The 20,896-nt window shown below is 44.0% G+C and overlaps 1 protein-coding gene across 4 annotated transcripts in view; it reads right to left on the bottom strand.

Moving 5' to 3' along the window:
• The window catches only part of CD44 (CD44 molecule (IN blood group)), an 88,664-nt gene that overhangs the window by 36,465 nt on the left and 31,303 nt on the right, over positions 1-20,896 (bottom strand). For all 4 annotated transcript variants that reach the window (XM_055549311.1, XM_055549308.1, XM_055549309.1 and 1 more), the window contains exons 2-5: positions 16,178-16,343; positions 11,314-11,447; positions 6,448-6,516; positions 3,793-4,041 (exon numbers count right to left, since the gene is read on the bottom strand). In XM_055549311.1, coding sequence (XP_055405286.1) covers positions 3,793-4,041; positions 6,448-6,516; positions 11,314-11,447; positions 16,178-16,343 — 618 coding nt within the window. The remainder of the gene's footprint in view (positions 1-3,792; positions 4,042-6,447; positions 6,517-11,313; positions 11,448-16,177; positions 16,344-20,896) is intronic.

The raw sequence follows: 20,896 nt of genomic DNA, 5'->3' as shown, positions 1-20,896 counted from the left end.
TAGAAGTGCTTGCTTGTAACTTTTGGATCTTTTTGTCATTTTACCTGAGGAAGCTTGTAATGACAACTAGCATTTCCAAGTTCCGCCCACATTCATTAATCTCAAGTCAAGCTTTATACTTGAGCAGGAATTTTGCAAAGGGTGTATATTCCAAGTGTTGAAATCAGATAAAGATTTCTCAAGAATCCATTTATCACTTTCTGTCGCTTTTAATTCTCATACAGAATGCGTTTTCAGAAAGGAAACAAAAACTTCCCAAGTTAGAGAAATTCTGGATTCTTTTCAAATTAGAGGAAGGATAATTGCCATTTTGCAATTTTGAAATCTCCCACTTGATTCTCAAGTTGGACTTGAGTCCAGACTGTTTCCCTGAAGAATGGCAAAAATCATCAGGATAAACCTCTAAGCCAGTTGAGATTTTTAAAAATCATTTTGAGTCATATACTTCTTTGAAAATCTAATATAAGTTATGGCTGCTCTCCTCAAAAAAGGGAGCCTATACATACATGTTTTCAAAGTGTTGCATTTTTTTTTCTGGTGGCTCTTGAATACCTTACGGCTTATCATTGAGCCTACTGGCAGCCCATGAGCTCTAGATTAAAAGCTTTAACTCTATACACATTCAGTGTCAACTCCTTACACAGTATGTTCTGTGCTACAAAGAACTTATATGCATAAAAGGGACTAGAGAGATAGGAGCCAATTTCACACCAGATGTGCCAGCTAAACCTGGGTATCCTCCTGGAAAACCTGCAGACAGCCCATGCTTAGCTCAGAAACTTTATTAAAGGTACAGAACTCTGGCCACCCTCTCCCTCTAGTACATCCGGTAGAAACCAACAGGAAGTAAACATACAAGAGCAGGACAGAAATAGGCATTATTTCTGTCTTCTGAAAAAGAGGTGTATGAGAGTTGAAGAAACTGTAAACAGCTCTCGCCTAGCCAGCAGAGTTTTCAATCTTCCCCACACAAGTAGACCATGCTAGACCAAAAATAATAATAAATATATTATTATATGTTATTATACATATAATAAATATACATGTATATGTAATTATACCCAGAAGACAAGGAGATAAGAGTGTTCCAAGGCAAGAGTCTGCTTCCTGAATTAGTTTAAGTTTCTGGATTCCAAACTATTCCAGATCACCAACAGCAAAAAGGCTGACGACATACCTCCAGGAAGGCGCTTCCAAAAACAACATTTATAATAAAAGGCTTCCTGGAAGTCAAACGCTTCCCAGATGGTCGTTCTCACTGGCTCTCCCTATTGCCACCCACCAAGGACCCTTAAGGATGGAATCAACCACACAAGCCAAAGATGCACTTCTTGGTGCTCATCCAGCCTTCTTCTTGACCTCTGCCCTCCTCATCCATTAGGGAGGTTTTGTTATCACTCCCTCTCGCTAAGTCCCAACTCTCAGTCCAGTAGCTATGACGCTTGGGGATTCTCCTCACTCGGCTTCGAAAATACGGTCTGCTCAGGAACTTATCAGTGCTAATGTTCTCGAGTCTGCCACTTGAACAGGCTACGTTCAAGTTTCCACCTGCTTGTTTTCCTTGACACCGTTCTTTGTGTGAGCTGATTTATTCAGCATTGCCACATTGGATCCTACAACACTCTCGTGACCCTCAGGCTGGCTCTGGACTTACTCTGCTAGACATATAAGTCTCCTCCTACACTACTGAAACTTAGCTAAGTGTTCTGGAAAGAGAAGAGCACAATTCTTTTCTCAACCCAAATGCTAAACTATGTTTTAGTTAAGTAAACATACTTAACCAAATCATTCCCTTGATTTCTGTATAGGAAACAGGCTCCATGAAGGGAGGTCCACCTCTGAGTCCCCAGTAACAAGATCAATGTCTGACTCAGTTCAGTTCAGTCGCTCAGACCTCAAATTTTGGTTGAATGAAAGATGAGGTTACTAATCCTTACTTTTTCCTCAATGTTACCTTCTAATGGTGTTTACCACTGGGTCCCAAGCATTAGACTCGCTTGATACATAGTAGGACTTCAAAAATACGTTTGCTGACTAAGGCAGGAAAGCTATGGTCCTTAAAGGATGTGCCATGAATGTTTATAAAATGTCCTCATTGCCCTTCCTGAGGCACATGTGAAATACTATTTTCTATAGGCTGTTAGCAGCTTAAATGTTAGTTTCATCTGGTTCCCACAAGATACATTTTGTCTTGATTTTCTTCTTTGGAGGGAAATGGTACTTTAAGACTGCCTTGATCTGCTTCCTGCTGAGACCACTAATTGTTGCTTTTGCTAAAACTGCATTCCCTGAACACCTTCTAAGTGGTTACTTTAGAAAGGCAGGGAACTCAGGAAGGAGCAAGTAACTGGCAGCTCCACCTGCTTGGTTTGCAGAAGCTTCTCTCCAGAAGGGTTGTCCAAACCTGGAGGGATAGGGTGGGGAGGGAGGTAGGAGGGGGATTCAGGATGGAGGGCACATATGTTATACTTACGCCGATTCATGTTAATGTATGGCAAAAAAAAAATCACAATATTGTAAGGTAATTATCCTCCAATTAAAACAAATAAATTTTAAAAGCAGGATTGTTCATAGGATTACAGACAATACTGCAATGCAGTCTCCAGAGATCTGGGCAATCATGGGAAATTTGAAAATATCTGCCGTTCGAAATACTTCAAAGAATCTGTGGGGAATGACCGGATCCCAGCTTTATCTGTGCCCCTCCCTCGGCAAGCTGCTAACAGAAATTTAAAACACCATCAAGAAAGTGACCTTACGTTAACTCACAGTGCTCTGACAAATCACCCTGGCTTCTGAAGAATAGAAAAGGGCCCCGTCTTGAGCACTGGCAAACCAGGACATTTCTGCCACACTCTCTGGAGACCAGAATTTCACCCCCCGAGAGCCGCAGCCAGGAGAAAAGATCCACACCATACTAGGAAAGCTGCTCAGGAGGCAGAAGGCCTGTTTGGGTTTGAATAATCCTCCACAGAAGGAACACAGCCAATCTGGAAACCTGTTTTAAAACAAACCGTAGGGGGAAAAGCAAAGAAGGAAGCAGAGAAGACCAGAGGAAGATGTAAACACTTTCCAATGAAAGTGAAACACCTGGGCCAAACCCCAAAGAAACTGCATGTAGAGCCTGAATAGCTGCACTCCAGCAGTCCCAAAGATGAGTTACCACATAACCAAGCAAGTATGAAGAGCCTTCCCCAACCGGCTGGGATATAAAACCCGTAAGTAGATTTAATTTGATCAGATAACTCCTTCAGATACACTCCCTTAGGCCAAAAACAAAGGAATTGTTTAGCAAATCATGAGTGGAGAGTATGACTAATTATTACCCAGTTAACAATATGAATATAAATCAAGTTAAAACCTAAACATATAAAATGAACCTGAAAAAAAAGTAGCAGATGAAATGGTATGCATATTTTATGATCCCGACTTTATGGAAACAATTTTATCCATAAATGGGTAAGAACAAGAAGGGAATGTGCCAAAATGAAACTAGCTTGTGTTATCAGGTCTCAACTGTCAGCATTTCTCTGGGACAAGAGAACAAGGGACGTTCTTCTGAAAAATTTCCTGTACGGTACTTCTTAGAGATGGAAAAAAAAATTTTTTTTTTGTAAGCGGTAGCAGTCAATGATATAGCACACCAACAACTGCTGGAGGCCACCTCCCCAAAGCATGTCACCACCTTCTAGAGACAGACGCTATCCACACGAGTTCATGTCCCTCAGACAGACCAGAGACATCCCTGTGAACGAACTGCTACTGGAAAGCACAGTGACTCATTCTCCTTACTGGTATCCGAGGTATTCTCTGGCTTGCTGGAGACCCAGGGGCTGTCTTGGTCTGGGGACGGGTGCACAGTTGGGAGGTGCGTGTGGAAGATGCTGTAGCCTCCTGAAGTGCTTCTCTCACTGGGGGAGCCGCTGCTCATCTCATCGTCAGGAGGGCTGCTGGGGCTAACGACGCTGGGGTTGATGTCTTCTGGGTTAGTTCTGTATTCGCCTTTCTTGGTATAACGGGTGCCATCACGGTTTACAATAGCTGGAAGACAGGAGCCACTGTCAGAACCTGACAGCTGATGGATTCTGACTATAGGAAAGACGGTGGCTTATCTCATAGTGGCTTCAGAGCTATTCTTATTTTCTATTAAGCAAAACAGCAGCTAACTACGTCTCTAGTGGGGAAGACAAAGTGACTGATGCACTAAGACAGTGAACCCTCCCTGCCCACTCACACACTCTGGAAGTGGGAAAGCGGGGGAGAGGGTGTATTTAGACGTCCCCAGGTTTGAATCCCAGCTTTGTGTGGCTCTAGACAAGGTAGGCAACCCTCTGAGCTTCAGTTTCATCATCTGTAAAATGGGAATGAGACTACCTTCTGTTATAAGCGGTATATGATACATTGTATGGAAAGTACTTAGCCTAGTATTCAAAACAGAGCTGGTGCTCAATAAATGATAATTCTCCTGCCTGGTCCCTATCCTTCCTTCTCAGGTACATGTAATATTCGTTGCTATTAATTCCATCTATTTTGAGAAAGTAGGAGACAAAGAGGCAATCAGTCTCATCAGGGAATACAAGACATAACTTCTTTATTAGTACTTTAGTTTATCGAGCTTCACAGATACTGTGTTTTCCACACGGAAGTTTTGTGGAAACTCTTTGTTGTCAGATAATGGTGAGCATTTTTTAGCAATAAAATATTAATTAAGGCACGTACATTTGTTTTAAAAAAAGACAATGCTACTGCACACTTGGATTATAGTATAGTGTAAATGTAACTTCTACATGTGCTGGGAAACTCCCCCAAATTTATTGAAATGTTCGCTTCATTGCTGTGGTCTGGAACCATACCTCTGAGGTATGCAAATCCATGAAGAATTAGATTTTCTTTCTAAGCGGAAAATGTTTCCAGTTTCAATGAACCCCCAGTCCTGGCTAACAAAACAGCATGCTGAAATATTGACAGAGGCGCTGCCATCTGTGAAATTCAACTTGAAATGAGGACACAGGAGTGAATATAAAGATCAAAATCTTTGGTTTAAACAAGAAAATGACTAGAATGACATGAGGAGAAAGAGCGAGAAGGGCTTCCATTCATAGTTCTCTTCTAAATGTGTTGCCTTCAAGTATAAGTCACTCGCTGCACAAGTGTGCATTTAGCTGAAATGATTTTCTACTATGTGCCATGGGCAGGACTAAAGATTCCTTCTGTTTATCTATCTTGTCCAAGTGGAACTATTAATCAAATATAAATTTTAAAAAATCCAAAGTCTCCATCACCCTAATAATTTCACAGACGGAGATCTGATAAAGAAATAGGACCACACTTGAACGGGTCTTGATGTGGAGAGAAACATCTGTTGGGACCAAGGAAATGGGGCATTTATTGAGCATCTACTATGGGCCGGGCATGGATCACATTATCTTTTTTAAGTTTCATGACAAATCTTATATGTTGATTCATTACTCAAACGAGAAAACTGAGGCTCAGATCATCCAGACTGTAAAGAACTTGGATTTCACACCAGGCCCGACGCAGACAGAGCACGTCACAGTCGCCGGCCCCCTCTTCTTCCTGTCAGGTACAGGCCAGGGGCAACTTCCTGCCTGTGGGGAGCTGGAACTGCGCGGGCCAGGAATGATTTTCGTCCCCCTGTCACCACGAGCACTCCCGTCACCTTGCACATCGAGGGGTCTGGCTTTTAGGAGGCAGAAATCCAGCCTCCTCATCACTGTCATACTTCTCAAAACATGAGGCTCAGAGGCAATCAGATCAAGTTAACAAGTTAACCTGTTTGAAAGTTCTGGCTGAAATACTGTGTTTTCTGCAGTGTCAACTTCTCAGGATAATCAGGAAGATTTTAGGTCGATATAGTGTAAATAACGTTGAAACACATAAGAAGTTTGCACTCTTATTATCATTTTTAAATACTCCAATTGAATCAAACAGAAAATTTGGGAGGCCAGAATGTCCCTCCCCCTAACACCTATTAATCTCTGCCTCTGAGAAAGGGAACATGGCTCAGACTCGGAGCCTTCAACAGCTAGAATTTAAGAACATTATTTAATTTTTCTTACATTTATATTTATTTCTAAGGTTACCTTTTACTTACAACCAGAAGTGTTGGCTTTCCATTTGGAGTTATATTAATGCTTTTTAAGTAGAAAATAATGGGTTAAATAAAGGAAAAATATCAGGTAAATGACAGTGCTGTGTCCACAGAGATGCCAAAAAATGTGAAAGCAGCTCTCAGGTAACTGATGTTTCAGGAACAATGAATGCATTGGGGTAAACCATACAGCAATAAAGGGACAGTAAATTGCAGCCCTGTCGTTAGCCTTAGGGAAATGAGTGCTATTCCATTCAAATATGAAACATAAGAAATGCACCTGATCTTTTCCCCAAGAATGGGAAAACTCAGCCAAGGTGAGAAGAGATACATACTTATGGTAATTGGTCCTTCAAAGGCATTGGGCAGGTCCGTGACTGATGTACAGTCTTCTCCAGGTGGAGCTATGAAGTAGAAAACAAAAAAAGACATGAGAACGCTAAAAAACAGAAGCATAATTGATGTTCATTTCTCTTTGCTAGGATGACTTTTGCTATAACTTATCCCAGATCATTTTCTTAAACTTGACCAAGTCACCTAGGAACTTCTCTGACCTTGGTGATGCATTTTTTCACTTTTATTTTACTTCATACATCTTTGGAAGGTCCCCACACCAACATATCCATTCATTAACAAATGTATATGCTCTATACCAAGCATTATAGAAGGCTGGTTGATACAATGGTAGTAAGATACACATGGTCTTTCTTTACTGAGGCATACATTAGAAGTTATTTTTTAAATTTGTTATTATAAAAACAGGGGAAACACTGCAAAAAATGTTATCTGCAGAAACAATGGAAAAACATGGCTGACAAATGCAATCAAATACTTATCAACATGAACAGCATGAGACTCTAAAGACTATAATAATCCACATAGAACTTACTTGGTAGGAATGTTTTTTTAAAAAACCAATCTTTTGTCTTTTTGTTAATGTATTAGTTAATGCATTTAACTAATCGCCTAAGTGCCTACTCTGAATAAAATACTTCTAACTATACAGCTTCTGAGGTTGTTCACTTTTGGTCCAGGTGCCCAGAATATTTTCTGAGGCTTCTGTTTTAGCTTATTATCATCACAGACACTTCTGACTTCCTTTTCTTCTTCCTTCCATTTATCTTCTACTTCCTCCCTTCTTTGGGAATAATGATTTCTGACTGTACGTTGGGCCTACCTGATCACCCATAGATGTTATGAGAGCAGCTCTTTGAAAAGCACTGTCTAATGCCCTTTGAAAGCAAACTCTGACAGTTTCCCCCTGCCAGCCATCCCTTGAGTACTGTAGGAAGCCTGCAGAATGCTTTAACCAATGGTTCCATTCCTGTCCAAATGCTCTATTCCGTAACTGGACCTTGGTTAAGCTCTAAAAACTCAGAGAGCTTTGAGCTGGCTTCGCTGTTACAGGAAGGCTGGATTCAGTTGTGTATTACAGTTTTTATACTCATGTGTGTGTGTGTGCGCGCGCACGCGTGCTTTAACTGATGAAATGCAAAACTGACTTCTTAGGTTAGTTTTTCTAGAATTGCTTCTTGGCAAAGAGGACAAAGAAATGGATGGATGGTTGGTAGATGGACGGATGGATGGATGGATAAATGGATGGATGGGTGAACAGATGGATGGATGGAAGGAAGGATGGATGGACAGAGGGAGGCAGGCATGCAAACTGCTATTACAAAGGAGCCTATTATCACAAGTATTTTCAATGTCCTGCCATAAATCACTGGGTATTGATGACTTGGACAAACACACAAGTCTAATAAAGCAGGGTTTGCTTGCTCCCCAGTTCCTAGGAGCATCTTTTCCCACATATAAAGGGCACGATGCCCTTTACTGGCCTATCCTTTGCCATCATAATGGAAACACCTGGCAGCTTTATACACTCAACCAGAGAAAAGCAGGTTTTAAAAATAGCCATTCTTGTAAGGGCTGATTAAAAGATTTCTCAGAAGAGAGATTCTTCAAAGAGAAAGTCACCTCCTTGGAAAGGTCATTCCTCATAATCCAATCTAAGCTAGCCCCTCACCACGCCCAACACCCATCACCACTGCAGAGTTGTTCTCTCTCATGTCCTCTTCTGGCTCACCACTAGCTGAAATTGTCTTGTTCATTTTACTTGATAGCTGTGCATAGCACATCTCCTATCCCCTACCCTCTGCCACCTCCATAGAAATATGGAAACTCCACAAGATGAGCAATAACTTTATCTTTCTTGGCCAGAACATTTATGTGTGATGGGGCTGGCTAGAGAGGCACTAAAATATTTGTTGAATGAATGGGGGGGGGGGGAAACCAACCAATATAATTTTCTTATAGTCCATTCTTCCAGTAAACATATCTAAGATATTAACTCCCCTCCACAAATGGTCTGCGAATACAAACAAGTCAAGAAACATTCTTATCAAACCTGAATGGCAATGCCTAAGAATTAATGAAAGGAAGTTTTAGACCTATCAGTTCTTTTATTCATTTTAAGCATTAACTCAGCACATATGATGGATCACAGAATAAACAAGGAGCAAAAGATGAACGTTTCTGTCTGCTTTTGAGGAATCTGCAGGTCATGGGAGACAATAATAGTATTTCTTTAGACTTTTACTGTTTTCAAAAAATTCCCAGTGATTGTCTCATTTGAAAATCAGGACAAACAGCCAACCTGGGAGATCCTGCAAAGTAGATCTACAGGATCTATTTTGGGGACACCACCAGAAACTGACCTGACCCGTGAGATGTTTCTGATTTAACTGTTATATGACACAGTCCCAGAAGCAGGCCTTGGATTATGACTTCAACCAGTCCATTCTGAAGGAGACCAGCCCTGGGATTTCTTTGGAAGGAATGATGCTAAAACTGAAACTCCAGTACTTTGGCCACCTCATGCGAAGAGTTGACTCATTGGAAAAGACTCTGATGCTGGGAGGGATTGGGGGCAGGAGGAGAAGGGGACGACAGAGGATGAGATGGCTGGATGGCATCACTGACTCGATGGACCTGAGTCTAAGTGAACTCCGGGAGTTGGTGATGGACAGGGAGGCCTGGTGTCCTGCGATTCATGGGGTCGCAAAGAGTCGGACACGACTGAGCAACTGATCTGATCTGATCTGAATGTCAAGGATGGAATAACCTCCCCCAAATTCAAAGACAATTGCAGGTAACAGTAGTGCACTGGAAATTTCCAGGAATAAAGTTGCAGGAGAATGAAGCAGGATGTCAAAACCAATGAGGCAGTTTTGCAAATGATTAGTGCATTTGTTGGAATGGAGTCCCTTCATGCTCCAATTCACCCGAACTTTTATAAAGAATATCAAATCTGGCAAGCATACTAAGATGGATGGTGACCCAAATGTGCAATACATTCGTGTTCCCATGTCAGATACAGGGCCTCACTGGACAGCCTTTCATTCTGTTTAATGAGCATCACACTGCTGAAAGAATCAAGCCTGTGGAGTTTCCTTGAACTGAAGGATTTGTTAGAAAGACTCTGAGGTGAGCCTCCTGATACATTGCATCTCATAAACCTTGCCTCCACTACACCAAAATAGCCAAGAGAAATGTTAATTATTCAGTCTAGCCAATCACTCAGTGACAGACGGACAGACAGCTTCCTGAGTCCCCAGTGCATGCTTGTTGAATAAATGAGTGAATAAATAAACAGATGAATGTAGAATCTTCCCCTAAATTTCTCCTTTCCAAACAGAAATGGGCATTTTACTGAAAGTAAACTTCAAAAATGAACTAATTCAGGTCAGTTTTTTGTATTAACACAGAAGTCACCAGTGCTGGGCCTGACCTCTGAGAAAAGAGGCAACAAACACCATGAACCCTTTTCAGGGTCTGCCGTATTTTCATTTGTCAACCACAGGCCATGTTTTACAAAAAATACTGCTGACATTTTAAGCTTATAGAAGGCATCTGCTAAGATGGGGCTGGCTTTGGTCCCTGTGGCCAGTTTGCAAGGAGGATCACATCAGTGGGCACTGACCACCTGCTGAGCAGTCTCAGGCTAAAATGGATTCAAGGATCTTTTCCAATGTGATCCCTGGCACAGAGCAGAAGGTTATCAAGATCTGTTGCCCACTTAACACCCCCATCATCATCCAACGCTAATCCAAGATATTTAGAATGTATTTCTCCTTCAATAAACATTCTTCCCTATCGCCTTTATTTTTCATCTCATGACTTCGACAAGATTAACTCTGGAGACAAGAAAGATGGCCTCTGGTTCCTTCTCACTCTACTCTGCCCAGCACAATACTGAATGTGTGTCACTGATCACTAAATACTCTTCTTTAAAACATATAGAAAATTGATAAAAAGCACTCTAACATATTGAGTAAATTTGCATACGAGAAAATGAAACCCATCGCTTTGAACTTTACTGCAGCTACTTTGGCATGCAATACCCTCCAGGACTTCTCAAACTTTTCAGTGGAACTAACTTCCCCAAAGTAGAGGAAGGTTCATCAGTGCTGTTCACTCCCTTCTCTGAAGATGAGCCCAACCCTATGGGCAAAAAGAAAGGCAGGGAGAAAAGTCCCAGTGGTAACTGGCCTGTGCATGCCTGCTAAGTTGCTTTAGTCGTGTCCGACTCTTTGTGACTCTATAGACTGCAGACCCTATAGTCTTGCAGACCAGGCTCCTCTGTCCATGGAATTCTCCAGGCAAGAACACTGGAGTGGGTGGCCATGCCCTCCTCCAGGGGATCTTCCCCACCCAGGGATCGAACCTGCATCTCTCAGTCTCCTTGCCATTGTCAGCACATGCCCTGATGCTCCCACGGACCTGGCTATGTACTGCTGTCCACCACACCGTGGCTTCCTTCCCTCGCTCCCATCAGGGCTCTCCCACACCCACCTCCTCATGGGCACTCTTTCTGATTATCTTCTCAGAAAAAAAAGCACCCCTAGCACTCTGTAGTCCCTTGCTCTGCTTTCTTTTTTACAACACTTGTCACTGTCTGACTTCATGAAAGTGGTTTCATATGTATTTGCTTACTGTTGGCCTCTCCCACATAGCAGGTAAGCACCCTGGAGACAGGACTCTTTTTTACTACTTATGAAATATGCAGCAAGCATCAAGCATCTGTTATGTGAATGGAGGCTGCATGAATCCCCACTGAAGCTGAGACTGTCAGCCATGCTGCCGAAGGCAGGCCTGCCAAAAGCCACCCAGGACTTAAAGCTGACCCACTTGGGACCAACCTGAGGCATTGAAGCAGTACGTGTCATACTGGGAGGTGTTGGATGTGAGGATGTACACCCCCGTGTTGTTCGCAGCACAGATGGAATTGGGGTGGATCCGGGGAATCACCACATGCCCTTCTATGAACCCGTACCTGCAAAAGAAAACCAGAGGTCATCCACCTGCAACAGTGTAATTAGGGACTTCATAAAATCCCATCCGAGGCCTTTTCATGCAGTACAAAACTTCCTTCCGCTCACCCCTGGGCATGTCAGAGTTTTCAACAACTGAGTTACACAAAAGCCAAAACAACAGCAGAGGGACAGTGAAAGGGACCAACAAGGCTGATGGAGACAAAGTGATTTTCTTGGAGCTCTATAATTTTTTTTTTAATCGATCCATTGCCAATGAAATCTGTGATCAACAATCAGTTTGAATGAGCAGAGGGAAGCCAAAGTCATAGATAAAATGACCCCGTATTTACCATGTGAGATCCACTCTGGCCCGCCATTACATTCCTATTTGCCAGAAAATATGGAAAACTACTGGCTCCCATCAGATGGGAACTAGGTGGCTTTTCATCTCAGTTCATAAATCACAAACCCATATCTATCCTCCTCTTCTTTCCTGGTCTCACCTTTTTCTGCGATTCCTTCATTCCCAACTTCATTGCTCTAAACATGTAAAAGTCACTCAGTCGTGTCTGATTCTCTGCGACCCCATGGACTGTAACCCACCAGGCTCCTCTGTTCATGGAATTCTCCAAGCAAAAATACTGGAGTGGGTTGCCATTTCCTTCTCCAGGGGATTTTCCCAACCCAGGAATTGAATCTGGGTCTGCTGCATTGCAGGCAGATTCTTCACCAACTGGGCCATCTTATTAATATATGCCAGATACAATGCCTCTTGTCCCATGAACATCTCAGGCATGATTCCACTGCCAGTGGAAGTAAATTGATAGTCATTAAAATGCCAGTACTAATGATTAATGGGCTTCCCTCATAGCTCAGTTGGTAAAGAATCCACCTGCAATGCAGGAGACCCTAGTTCAATTCCTGGGTTAGGAAGATCCATTGGAGAAGGGATAGGCTACCCACTCCAGTATTCTTGGGCTTCCCTGGTGGCTCAGCTGGTAAAGAATTTGCCTGCAATTCGGGAGACCTGGGTTCGATCCCTGGGTTGGGAAGCTCCCTTGGAGAAGGGAAAGGCTACCTACTCCAGTATTCTAGCCTGGATAATTCCATGGACTGTATAGTCCATGGGGTTTCAAAGAGTCAGACATGACTGAGCAACTTTTACCACTAATGATTACGTATATAGCAAAGCCTCATTAGCTCAGGAATTTTCCAGAAGCAACAGAGAAGTGCTTAAACTCCTCCATCCCATCATGGCATTTCTGGGAGCATGCTGGAGAAACACGTGTATCCTTTTCAGATACAACATACAGTACCCAGCCTCTGACTAGCATCATGGTGGTTGAATACTTACCGCACGATTTCTCTCAAATCTAAAATGCTTCAAAAAATGAGGTGTGGGCTGAGAAAATACCATTTGCAAGGGAAAAGGAGAGCACTAAATCCAGCAGGTTTTTGAAAATGCAATGCCCAAATCCCTTCAATCTTTCCTGCCAGGGGCGACGTATGTACTGCGTTGCCCTGCAAGACCCACAGAAATGGCTGTGAGTCTGAAATTTCTAAGCACCTTGAACTCATCATGTCTAAATTGCAAAAGCTGACATGACTAATTCCTCATCTGCACGGCCAGACTGGTTTCTCCAAAGACTTCTGAGCTTGGTGGGGGGAGGGGCACAATTAAATATTAACGCGTTTCCATGTATCTGAGGATCCCAACTCATCAGGGTGGGGCAGACTGAAGAGAGTAGCTGCTAAGGTTTTCCCATCACCTGTGAGACTCTCCCACCTGTCCTAAGGCAGGTATCTGATTCATAGCTACCTGAGTGAAATTATGGAAATACATTTTGCAACACTTAGAACCAGCTATGGGTGGAACGGTAGATTTCTTTGGCACGTTTTTCTTTGCCTTTTTTAAATAGTAAAACTCCTGGCGAGCCCACTCCCCATTTTACTCCCATCACATTCTGCTAGTCCGTATAACACTGACATTCTAGAAGTTACAATCCCCTCTGTAAATTGTTGCTAAGTTTTTACCACATTGTGTTCACTGTAGGTTTTACGTGTCACCCTGTCCATCAGTTAGGGATATTAAAATTCTTACGTGTGTATACTACATGAGTCGACTTAGCAGACACGCACACGTACTACATGAGTAGGTTGCTGTTCCCAGGAAGAAAAAAAATACTCAGCAAATCCATCCATGCAGCAGACTTTCATCTCTCTTTTGCTCTCAGTTCTTCAGGAGGGCTGGGTCATTAAATCTTGCCCTGGGCTCAGAAACTGGCCTGGAGTCTAGACTCCTCCCCATGCAAGTGATGTGGCCCAGATAGGCTGCAGAACTAAGCCTCAGTTGCTTACTTTGCAAAGTGGAGTCACACAACCAACTCCTGGTGCAGTCTGAGGATTAAGAGAGGGATACACATGGATGAGCTGGGGTCTGTGCTGTGCTCAGTCAATAAGTCTTGTTCAATTCTTTGCAATCCATGGACTATAGCCTGCAGGCTCCTCTGTCCATTCTTGTCCAGGCAAGAATACTGGAGTGGGTTGCCATTTCTTCCTCTAGGGGATCTTCCCAATCCAGGGATCAAACTCATGTTTCCTATATTGGCAGGCATAGTCTCTACCACTGAATCACCTGAGAAGCCCTTTGTCCAGCGTCTAAGGGCTGGACGATTGGCCACTGGGCACAGTAAGAACTTCCCTTGTTCTCAGCATATAAGAACATTTCCGTATTTCATAAGTTTGCCTTGCCTGCATTTCACAATCAAAATTCAGCTTATGAAATCCACTTTCTTAGGCCACTGGCCTAGTCAGGGCCATATTTAAATAATTAGCCTTAGGAATAGAATAAATGGACCTGCTAATTAACTTTCCTGCACTGCAGCCTACACCTCAAGTTCAGAAGCTACCTGAGCTATCTGCTCCTTTTATATTCTCCCAGACCCTGCTGTGGAGAAGGCAATAGCACCCCACTCCAGTACTCTTGCCTGGAAAATCCCATGGATGGAGGAGCCTGGTAGGCTGCAGTCCATGGGGTCGCTGAGGGTCAGACATGACTGAGGGACTTCACTTTCACTTTTCACTTTCATGCATTGGAGAAGGAAATGGCAACCCACTCCAGAGTTCTTGCCTGGAGAATCCCAGGGACAGGGGAGCCTTGGTGGGCTGCCATCTATGGGGTTGCACAGAGTCGGACATGACTGAAGTGACTTAGCAGCAGACCCTGCTGGAACACACGCAGATATCTGCACACATCTGCTCTTCGCTTCAGAGCAAAGGTGCTCAACAGAACTTTCTGTGAAATACAAACATTCTATAATCTCAGTTGTCTGATAAAGTAGCTGCCAGGCATTTGTGGCTAATTAGGCACTTGAAACATAGTGCCACCAAGGGCCAAAGTTTTGATTTTATTTAATTTTAATTAGATGTCACTAGCCAAGCATGGCTAGGGGTCACCATATTATAAAAATTGAAAAGATGCTTCATTTTCCTCTTCAGCCTAAGAGTCTCAGTTCCTACCCAGACTACAGGTGCCTTACCCAAGGACAGGGGATAGATGCACTTAACTTACAATGAATGGTTTCCAAAAAGAGTTCTGCAGCTTGACTTTTTAAAAAGCAGCCTGTGTTTGTATGTGAGCATGTTAATGAGAAAAGAACCGTGTCACCTAACGTCACGTTGCAGAAGTGCAGAGGGGCGGCTGCAGGATAGGGCGGAAACCTTGGACCACAGTTGTCCAGATTCCCTAGGGTTCTTCACATGAAGACAAACCAAACCCAAACACCTCACCACGGCGGTCACCACTGCTCGCTCTTAATGTGCATCACTAACCACAGGGCCATTAAAAAAATTCAGAAAATAAGGGCCATGCCTGCTGTGAGGGCTGCCCAAGTGGCTCAGTGGTAGAGTCCACCTGCCAATGCAGGAGATGCAGGAGATGCAGGTTCAATCCCTGTGTGAGAAAATCCCCTGGGGCAGGAAATGGCACCCCACTCCAGTACTCTTGCCTGGAAAATTCCATGGACAGAGCAGCCTGGCAGCCCACAGTCCATGGGGTCGCAAAGAATCAGATACGACTGAGCAGCTGAGTGTGTACACACAGGCGAGCCTGCTGTGAACTGTTCGTGGAGCAGAAGGACCTGAGGACTGCTCCCTGAGCACTGCGAGGTCCGCTAGGAGGAGCTCAGGAGGCCTCCCTCAACCCCTCTCACTGCTTTGCAATCACTTATAATAATATACATCTTAATAATTTTCATGCCCTTTTCTCTCAAATCAGAGCAACACAGAAGAGAAACAAAATCAAAAGAGAGAAAAATAGTTTGAAAAACCTGCTTCAGCCAAGTCTGCAGGGTCAAGGCTCCACCAGGCACGTACTTATCTTAAACACTGTTATTTGGTTTTTCAATTTCTTGTGGTTCTGACAATGATATTGCCGGCTTCTTCAAAGCCCAGAGAGCGCGCTGTTGACAGCAGCTTCTAGCAAGCGGATTCCAACCTACGACCTTTAAAGCCTCCCCTGGGAAACCCCGCTGTGACTCACAAAGGTGTCTTTAGCTGGCCTTAAATTTTAGTAATCATACTGGTTCCAGATTGACTTGCAGAAATTCATGGGTGGGGCCGACTCTTCAGGCAACCAGCCATTCAGCTGTCAGAGAGGACGCTTCCGGGTCTAAGCGCCGCCCCCTGGACCCAGGCAGCTTGCCTTCCGCAGTGGGCTTAGTTGGGGCGTAGGCGGGTGCTGGTCCCTTACCTGCAGGTCTCAAACCCTATGCTCCGGGCCGCCTCCATCTGGGCCATGGTGGGCAGCGTGCTATTAAAGGCCTTGCAGAGGTCGGCAGCCTCAGTCTTGGAGATGCTATAGCGACCATTCTTCTCCACGTGGAATACCCCTGCATATCGGCAGGTTATATTCAGATCTGTGGGATGAAAAGAAACAGTTAGATTGTTCTGCATCCATAATTTGGAAAGGGTAAGAATTTTGTTTTAGAGCAGCCTCATTGCAAAGCCAGATAATCTTCCCTACTGGCCAGAGCCTTCCACCTTCGCTGCAGCATGTCAAAGCATCTCTGCCTCATGCTTAAATCTGAGATAAGATGTAGGAAAGTAGCATCACTTGTACATTCTGTCCAGGTGGCGCTAGTGATAAAGAACCCACCTGCCAACGCAGGAGACAAGAGACCTGAGTTCGATTGTTAGGTTGGGAAGATCTCCTGGAGGAGGAAATGGCAACCCACTCCAGTATTCTTGCCTGGGGAATACCATGGACAGAGGAGCCTGGCTGGCTACAGTCCATGGGACCACAGAGAGACACGACTGAGCGACTGAGCACATCATTGAGAAAACTGAGGCTCAGAAAAGTGAGCTGCCCAAGGAAGTGAGGATTGCTTTCCAGAGCCTGTAGCTGCCTTCCTGAATCCCAGCTGTTCTGTTTCAGCAATATGTTTCCAAGCTGATAGCCAGGGTGGGGATGCCTGTGACCGCAGTGTCCCTGGGTACCCAGTTTCTTTGGGGTTCTGTGTGGCATCATCTTTCAAGAACCCTGAGAGGTGACTTATAGGTAAGTTATATACATGTTATTCATAGGTGAAGAAACTGGAGCTGAGAAAAATGAAATGACTTCCCAAAGTCACCCAGCAATTAAGTGGCAGAGCTGGAATTCCATCTTAGGTCTGTTTAACACCAAAACCCACACTCTGATCCACTTATTCCCGTGTGCTCAGGAATCCTTTTATATCATTAGAGCAAGTCTTCACTCTGGAGGGATACGCCTAAAAACTGTGACCTAATGACAAAGAGGATCAGTGTTAATGGAACTGTAAGGACAACAACTGCTCTCTCCTTTCTGAGCAGGAAGTAGCTTCCAACCACGAGAAAACAGTGTCTGACAAAGAGCAAACCGAGATGATAAGAGAACTGTGAAACCTCTCCACAATCTTTCTCGATTCTGAACACAGTAAAAGAAGAAATGGAGCTTTGAAAAGACATAAGGCAGTATCAAGTGGTTTTCTTTTCTTTGTTTCATCAGCATGTAGGTGCTTTTAAAAAAGTGTCAGAACTAGGTGAGATGGAGCAAACGTGTTTGGGGGATTTCCTTTCTGGTCTAATGGTGTCCTTTGGAAGCCACTCACACAACGCTTGGCTGATGAGGCTAGAGGAGCACTGAGGAGGGAAACGGACAAGGCGCTTTTGAAATCCTGTTTGTTTTTACTGACATTTTCAGCTTTGGCTTCGGTTGGCCAATCTTTGCCAAGAGAAACTGTTGCGCTGAGTGACTGTCCTTCCGGAGGCCCTCTGTGTGTAGCTTACAAAAAAGAAACAAAGCCTCCCAATCAGCTTTTTGGATGTGAGACTGTTAGGACAGATCTCAGCAGATGCCAGGAGAGGCAGGGCGTGGCCGTCTGCACGCGGCCGGGTGGCTGCCGTCACTCCCAGGTTAAATATAAAGTCTGAGGCATGGACGGTGGCTTGGAGCTAAATGGCAGTTTCTGTGTTATTAACATGAATTTGAGTTTGCCACCTGGCATGTAGAATATGCAAATGAGAAAGGAACCATTCAGATTGATACTTGTGAATTAAATCTCTTGAGTTCCAGGAGGAGCAAACAATATCCCTTGATAGACAACACACACATGCAAGTGTGAGGGTGTCTCTACGTGTGCGTGAGAATAGTGTGTGTCGTGTGTGCTTATGGTCAGCCAAGACAGGAAAGCATGGATAAAATCTAGCTTCAGCCTTCCCAGAAACGCGAAGATTAAACAGGGCATGCAGTAGATCTCAGAAAAGAGGCTGCTGGATGAATGAAGAAATTCTATGCAATGTGAGGATTCCACAGCTTATATTAATCTTAGTCTCACACATAAAAAAGGTCCCATCCTAGCCCTGATGGCATTCAGCCATCTGGGAATTCCAAAGACGGTTCTAAAACCTTCATTTCAGGTCAAGAGTATTCACATTTCCTCCCCTCTGGGTCCCTCGTGCCTTAAAAAGGACCAAGCCTTTCAGGGTTGTGTATCCGTTAAGTCTTCAGAATGTATGAAGACTTTCCAACACTTCCTTAACACTTACACAAGCAGAAATTACTACCCCCAAAGGGTATCAGTAATACTAACAGCAATAATAGCTGTTGACACATATTGTGCACTTATGATGTATAGGCTAGACACTCTTCTACACATTTGACAAGTATTAACTCATTTTATCCGTAAAACCCCACTATATGGTAGGTAATATTATTGTCCCCACTTTCCAGATACAGAAACTGAGGTGCAGAGAAGGGAAGAAACATGACCAGGTTCACAGAACTCATAACAATGGAGCCAGGATTCAAACCCAGCCAGTCTGGGCACCAAGAGACCACAGGCCTAACCACCAGGCCACTACTTCTAAACCCAATTTACAAAACATTTTATGCATTCTCAACCTCTCCCATGTAGAGCCAGAAATATCCCCAAGGTTTAAGTTAGAGCAAGGCTGAGGCATGAGTAGCCATGGACCACAAATCAAAGGACAGCCACCCGTGTCCATGGCAATGGCCACACTGCCAACACCTGTAGAGAGGCAGAACTCCCCAGATATCTGGGCATCGCTCTGGATAAACAGAGATCTCTGTGATCCAGGAGCTGCCGTGACTCAAGGGCCTAATAGTAAATGGCCAAATGCATCTCTCCAATAAGCCTGTCCAGCTGGACATGAATCAGGAATGCTTTCTGCTGGGCCCTCTGGTCTCCAATAAATCATGAAATAAAGGAATGATCCCATGTTCCTCCCTCTGAGATCTGATGGGTAACAGTAATGGTTGGAGGCCACTTTCAGATTCAGGGTGGCGTCTGAAGGAGGAAGAGTGTTTGTTATGATGCGGTTGCCAGGAGGACAGAGGAACCATGGGCCTGGCACCCAGGGATCTCACTACCCATGTGAGAAGAACTCTATCAGTGGCCTGTTGGGAAGACCACAAAAAACGTGCTCACCAAGAGACCTGTGTAATCCACTCTCTGGCACCAACTCACATTGAAGCCTTGTAGTTCAACTTAGAGGAGATATACCCAAGATATACCCTGGCTTCAAGTCCTGACATTGCTACTAGCTCTGGGTTACACAGATAGATAGCTCCTTAACCTCTCTGACACTCAGCCTTCTCCTTGATGGGATGACAGTGCAGTCGGGGTTTGTGGGACTGTGAAATGAGACGAAGCATGTCAAACACTCTGTATGATGTTTGGCACTTAATTAGAGCCAATGGGTGTTTTATACTCATTAGGTGGGTGATCTACTTCAGCTAAATTAATTTTCACAAAAGGGCTATGGAATAGGCACTACTGCCAAGCCCATTTTAGAGAGAAAGAAACTGAGGCACAAACAAATTAAATAATGTGTCCAAAGTCACCCAAGTGGGGGAGTCAGGGTTCCAACTCCTGTGCTATGCCACCAGTTCCGCGGGGTTCTAGGTAAATTTGTTTTTGGATAAACCAAAGCTGACCCATACCACCATTAATCTTGCCTATATTTTTCACTAAGATTCACATCAAGAAAAATAGCTCTTTCTAGTAAAGTCACCCCAGCACATTTCAAAATCTTGCCTAGGGCCTGAGATGAGTAGCTTCTTGGTTTGCTCCAGTCGCTTCACAAGTGGAAGAAAATCGCAGCCTCTTCTGAGAGTACCACACTGTGTAATCTTTACCCAACTTGTCATTGTCTGAGGGTCTCCAGACTTTCCTAGGAGGTGAGTAGCGTGGGTGAGGGGATGTCATACAGCTGACCAGTAGGGCTGAGGGACAAGAAGTTTTCATGAGCGGGTTTTCAGGGCTCTATAAACCTGTGAAATTACTTATATGCAAGATTCTGTGTGTATGTACGTATCTATGTTGCAAGCGTGTACACGTGTATAGGTGTTTCGCTGGGGACAGCATCCCTGGGTTTCCATTAGCTTCTCAAAGATGTCTATGACAGAAACAGGTAAAGAATTATAAGAAATTATTATCTTTCAAGTGAAAGTGTTAGTCGCTCAGTTGTGTCCGACTCTTTACGACTCCATGGACGATAGCCCACCAAGCTTCCCTTTCCACGGGATTCTCCAGGCAAGAATACTGGAGTGGGTTGCCATGCCCTCTTCCAGGGGATCTTCCTTTAAGGTTTCTTCATTAATTAGAAATTCCAGGATTCTAAAATTCTGGAACTTCCTTGTGGGCTTCCTGAGAGCAGTGACTGCGTCTCTCCCCAGGACCTTGTGCAGTACCACAGAGGAAGGCACACGTGGAACAAATGAAGGAGGGAAGGAAATGCTCCCTACTCCCCCCAGGACAAACAGACTGTGTGAGGTACAAACAAAACACGTCTCAGGTCCACTCCCCGCATCGTGTCTAAGAGAATCAGCAGCTGGCTCTGGTTGAGAATTCCCCAGGAGGTATTTCAAATGTCTTGAAGCGTTTGCTTCTGAGAACTTATGCTGTTTTCCCCGAAAGCAAACGTTGCA

The sequence above is a fragment of the Bubalus kerabau genome, chromosome 15 (assembly GCF_029407905.1).
Source record: "Bubalus kerabau isolate K-KA32 ecotype Philippines breed swamp buffalo chromosome 15, PCC_UOA_SB_1v2, whole genome shotgun sequence".
Lineage (NCBI taxonomy): Eukaryota > Metazoa > Chordata > Mammalia > Artiodactyla > Bovidae > Bubalus > Bubalus kerabau.
Note: the sequence above shows the minus strand (reverse complement) of the source record. Positions and strands in the feature narration are given on the sequence as shown.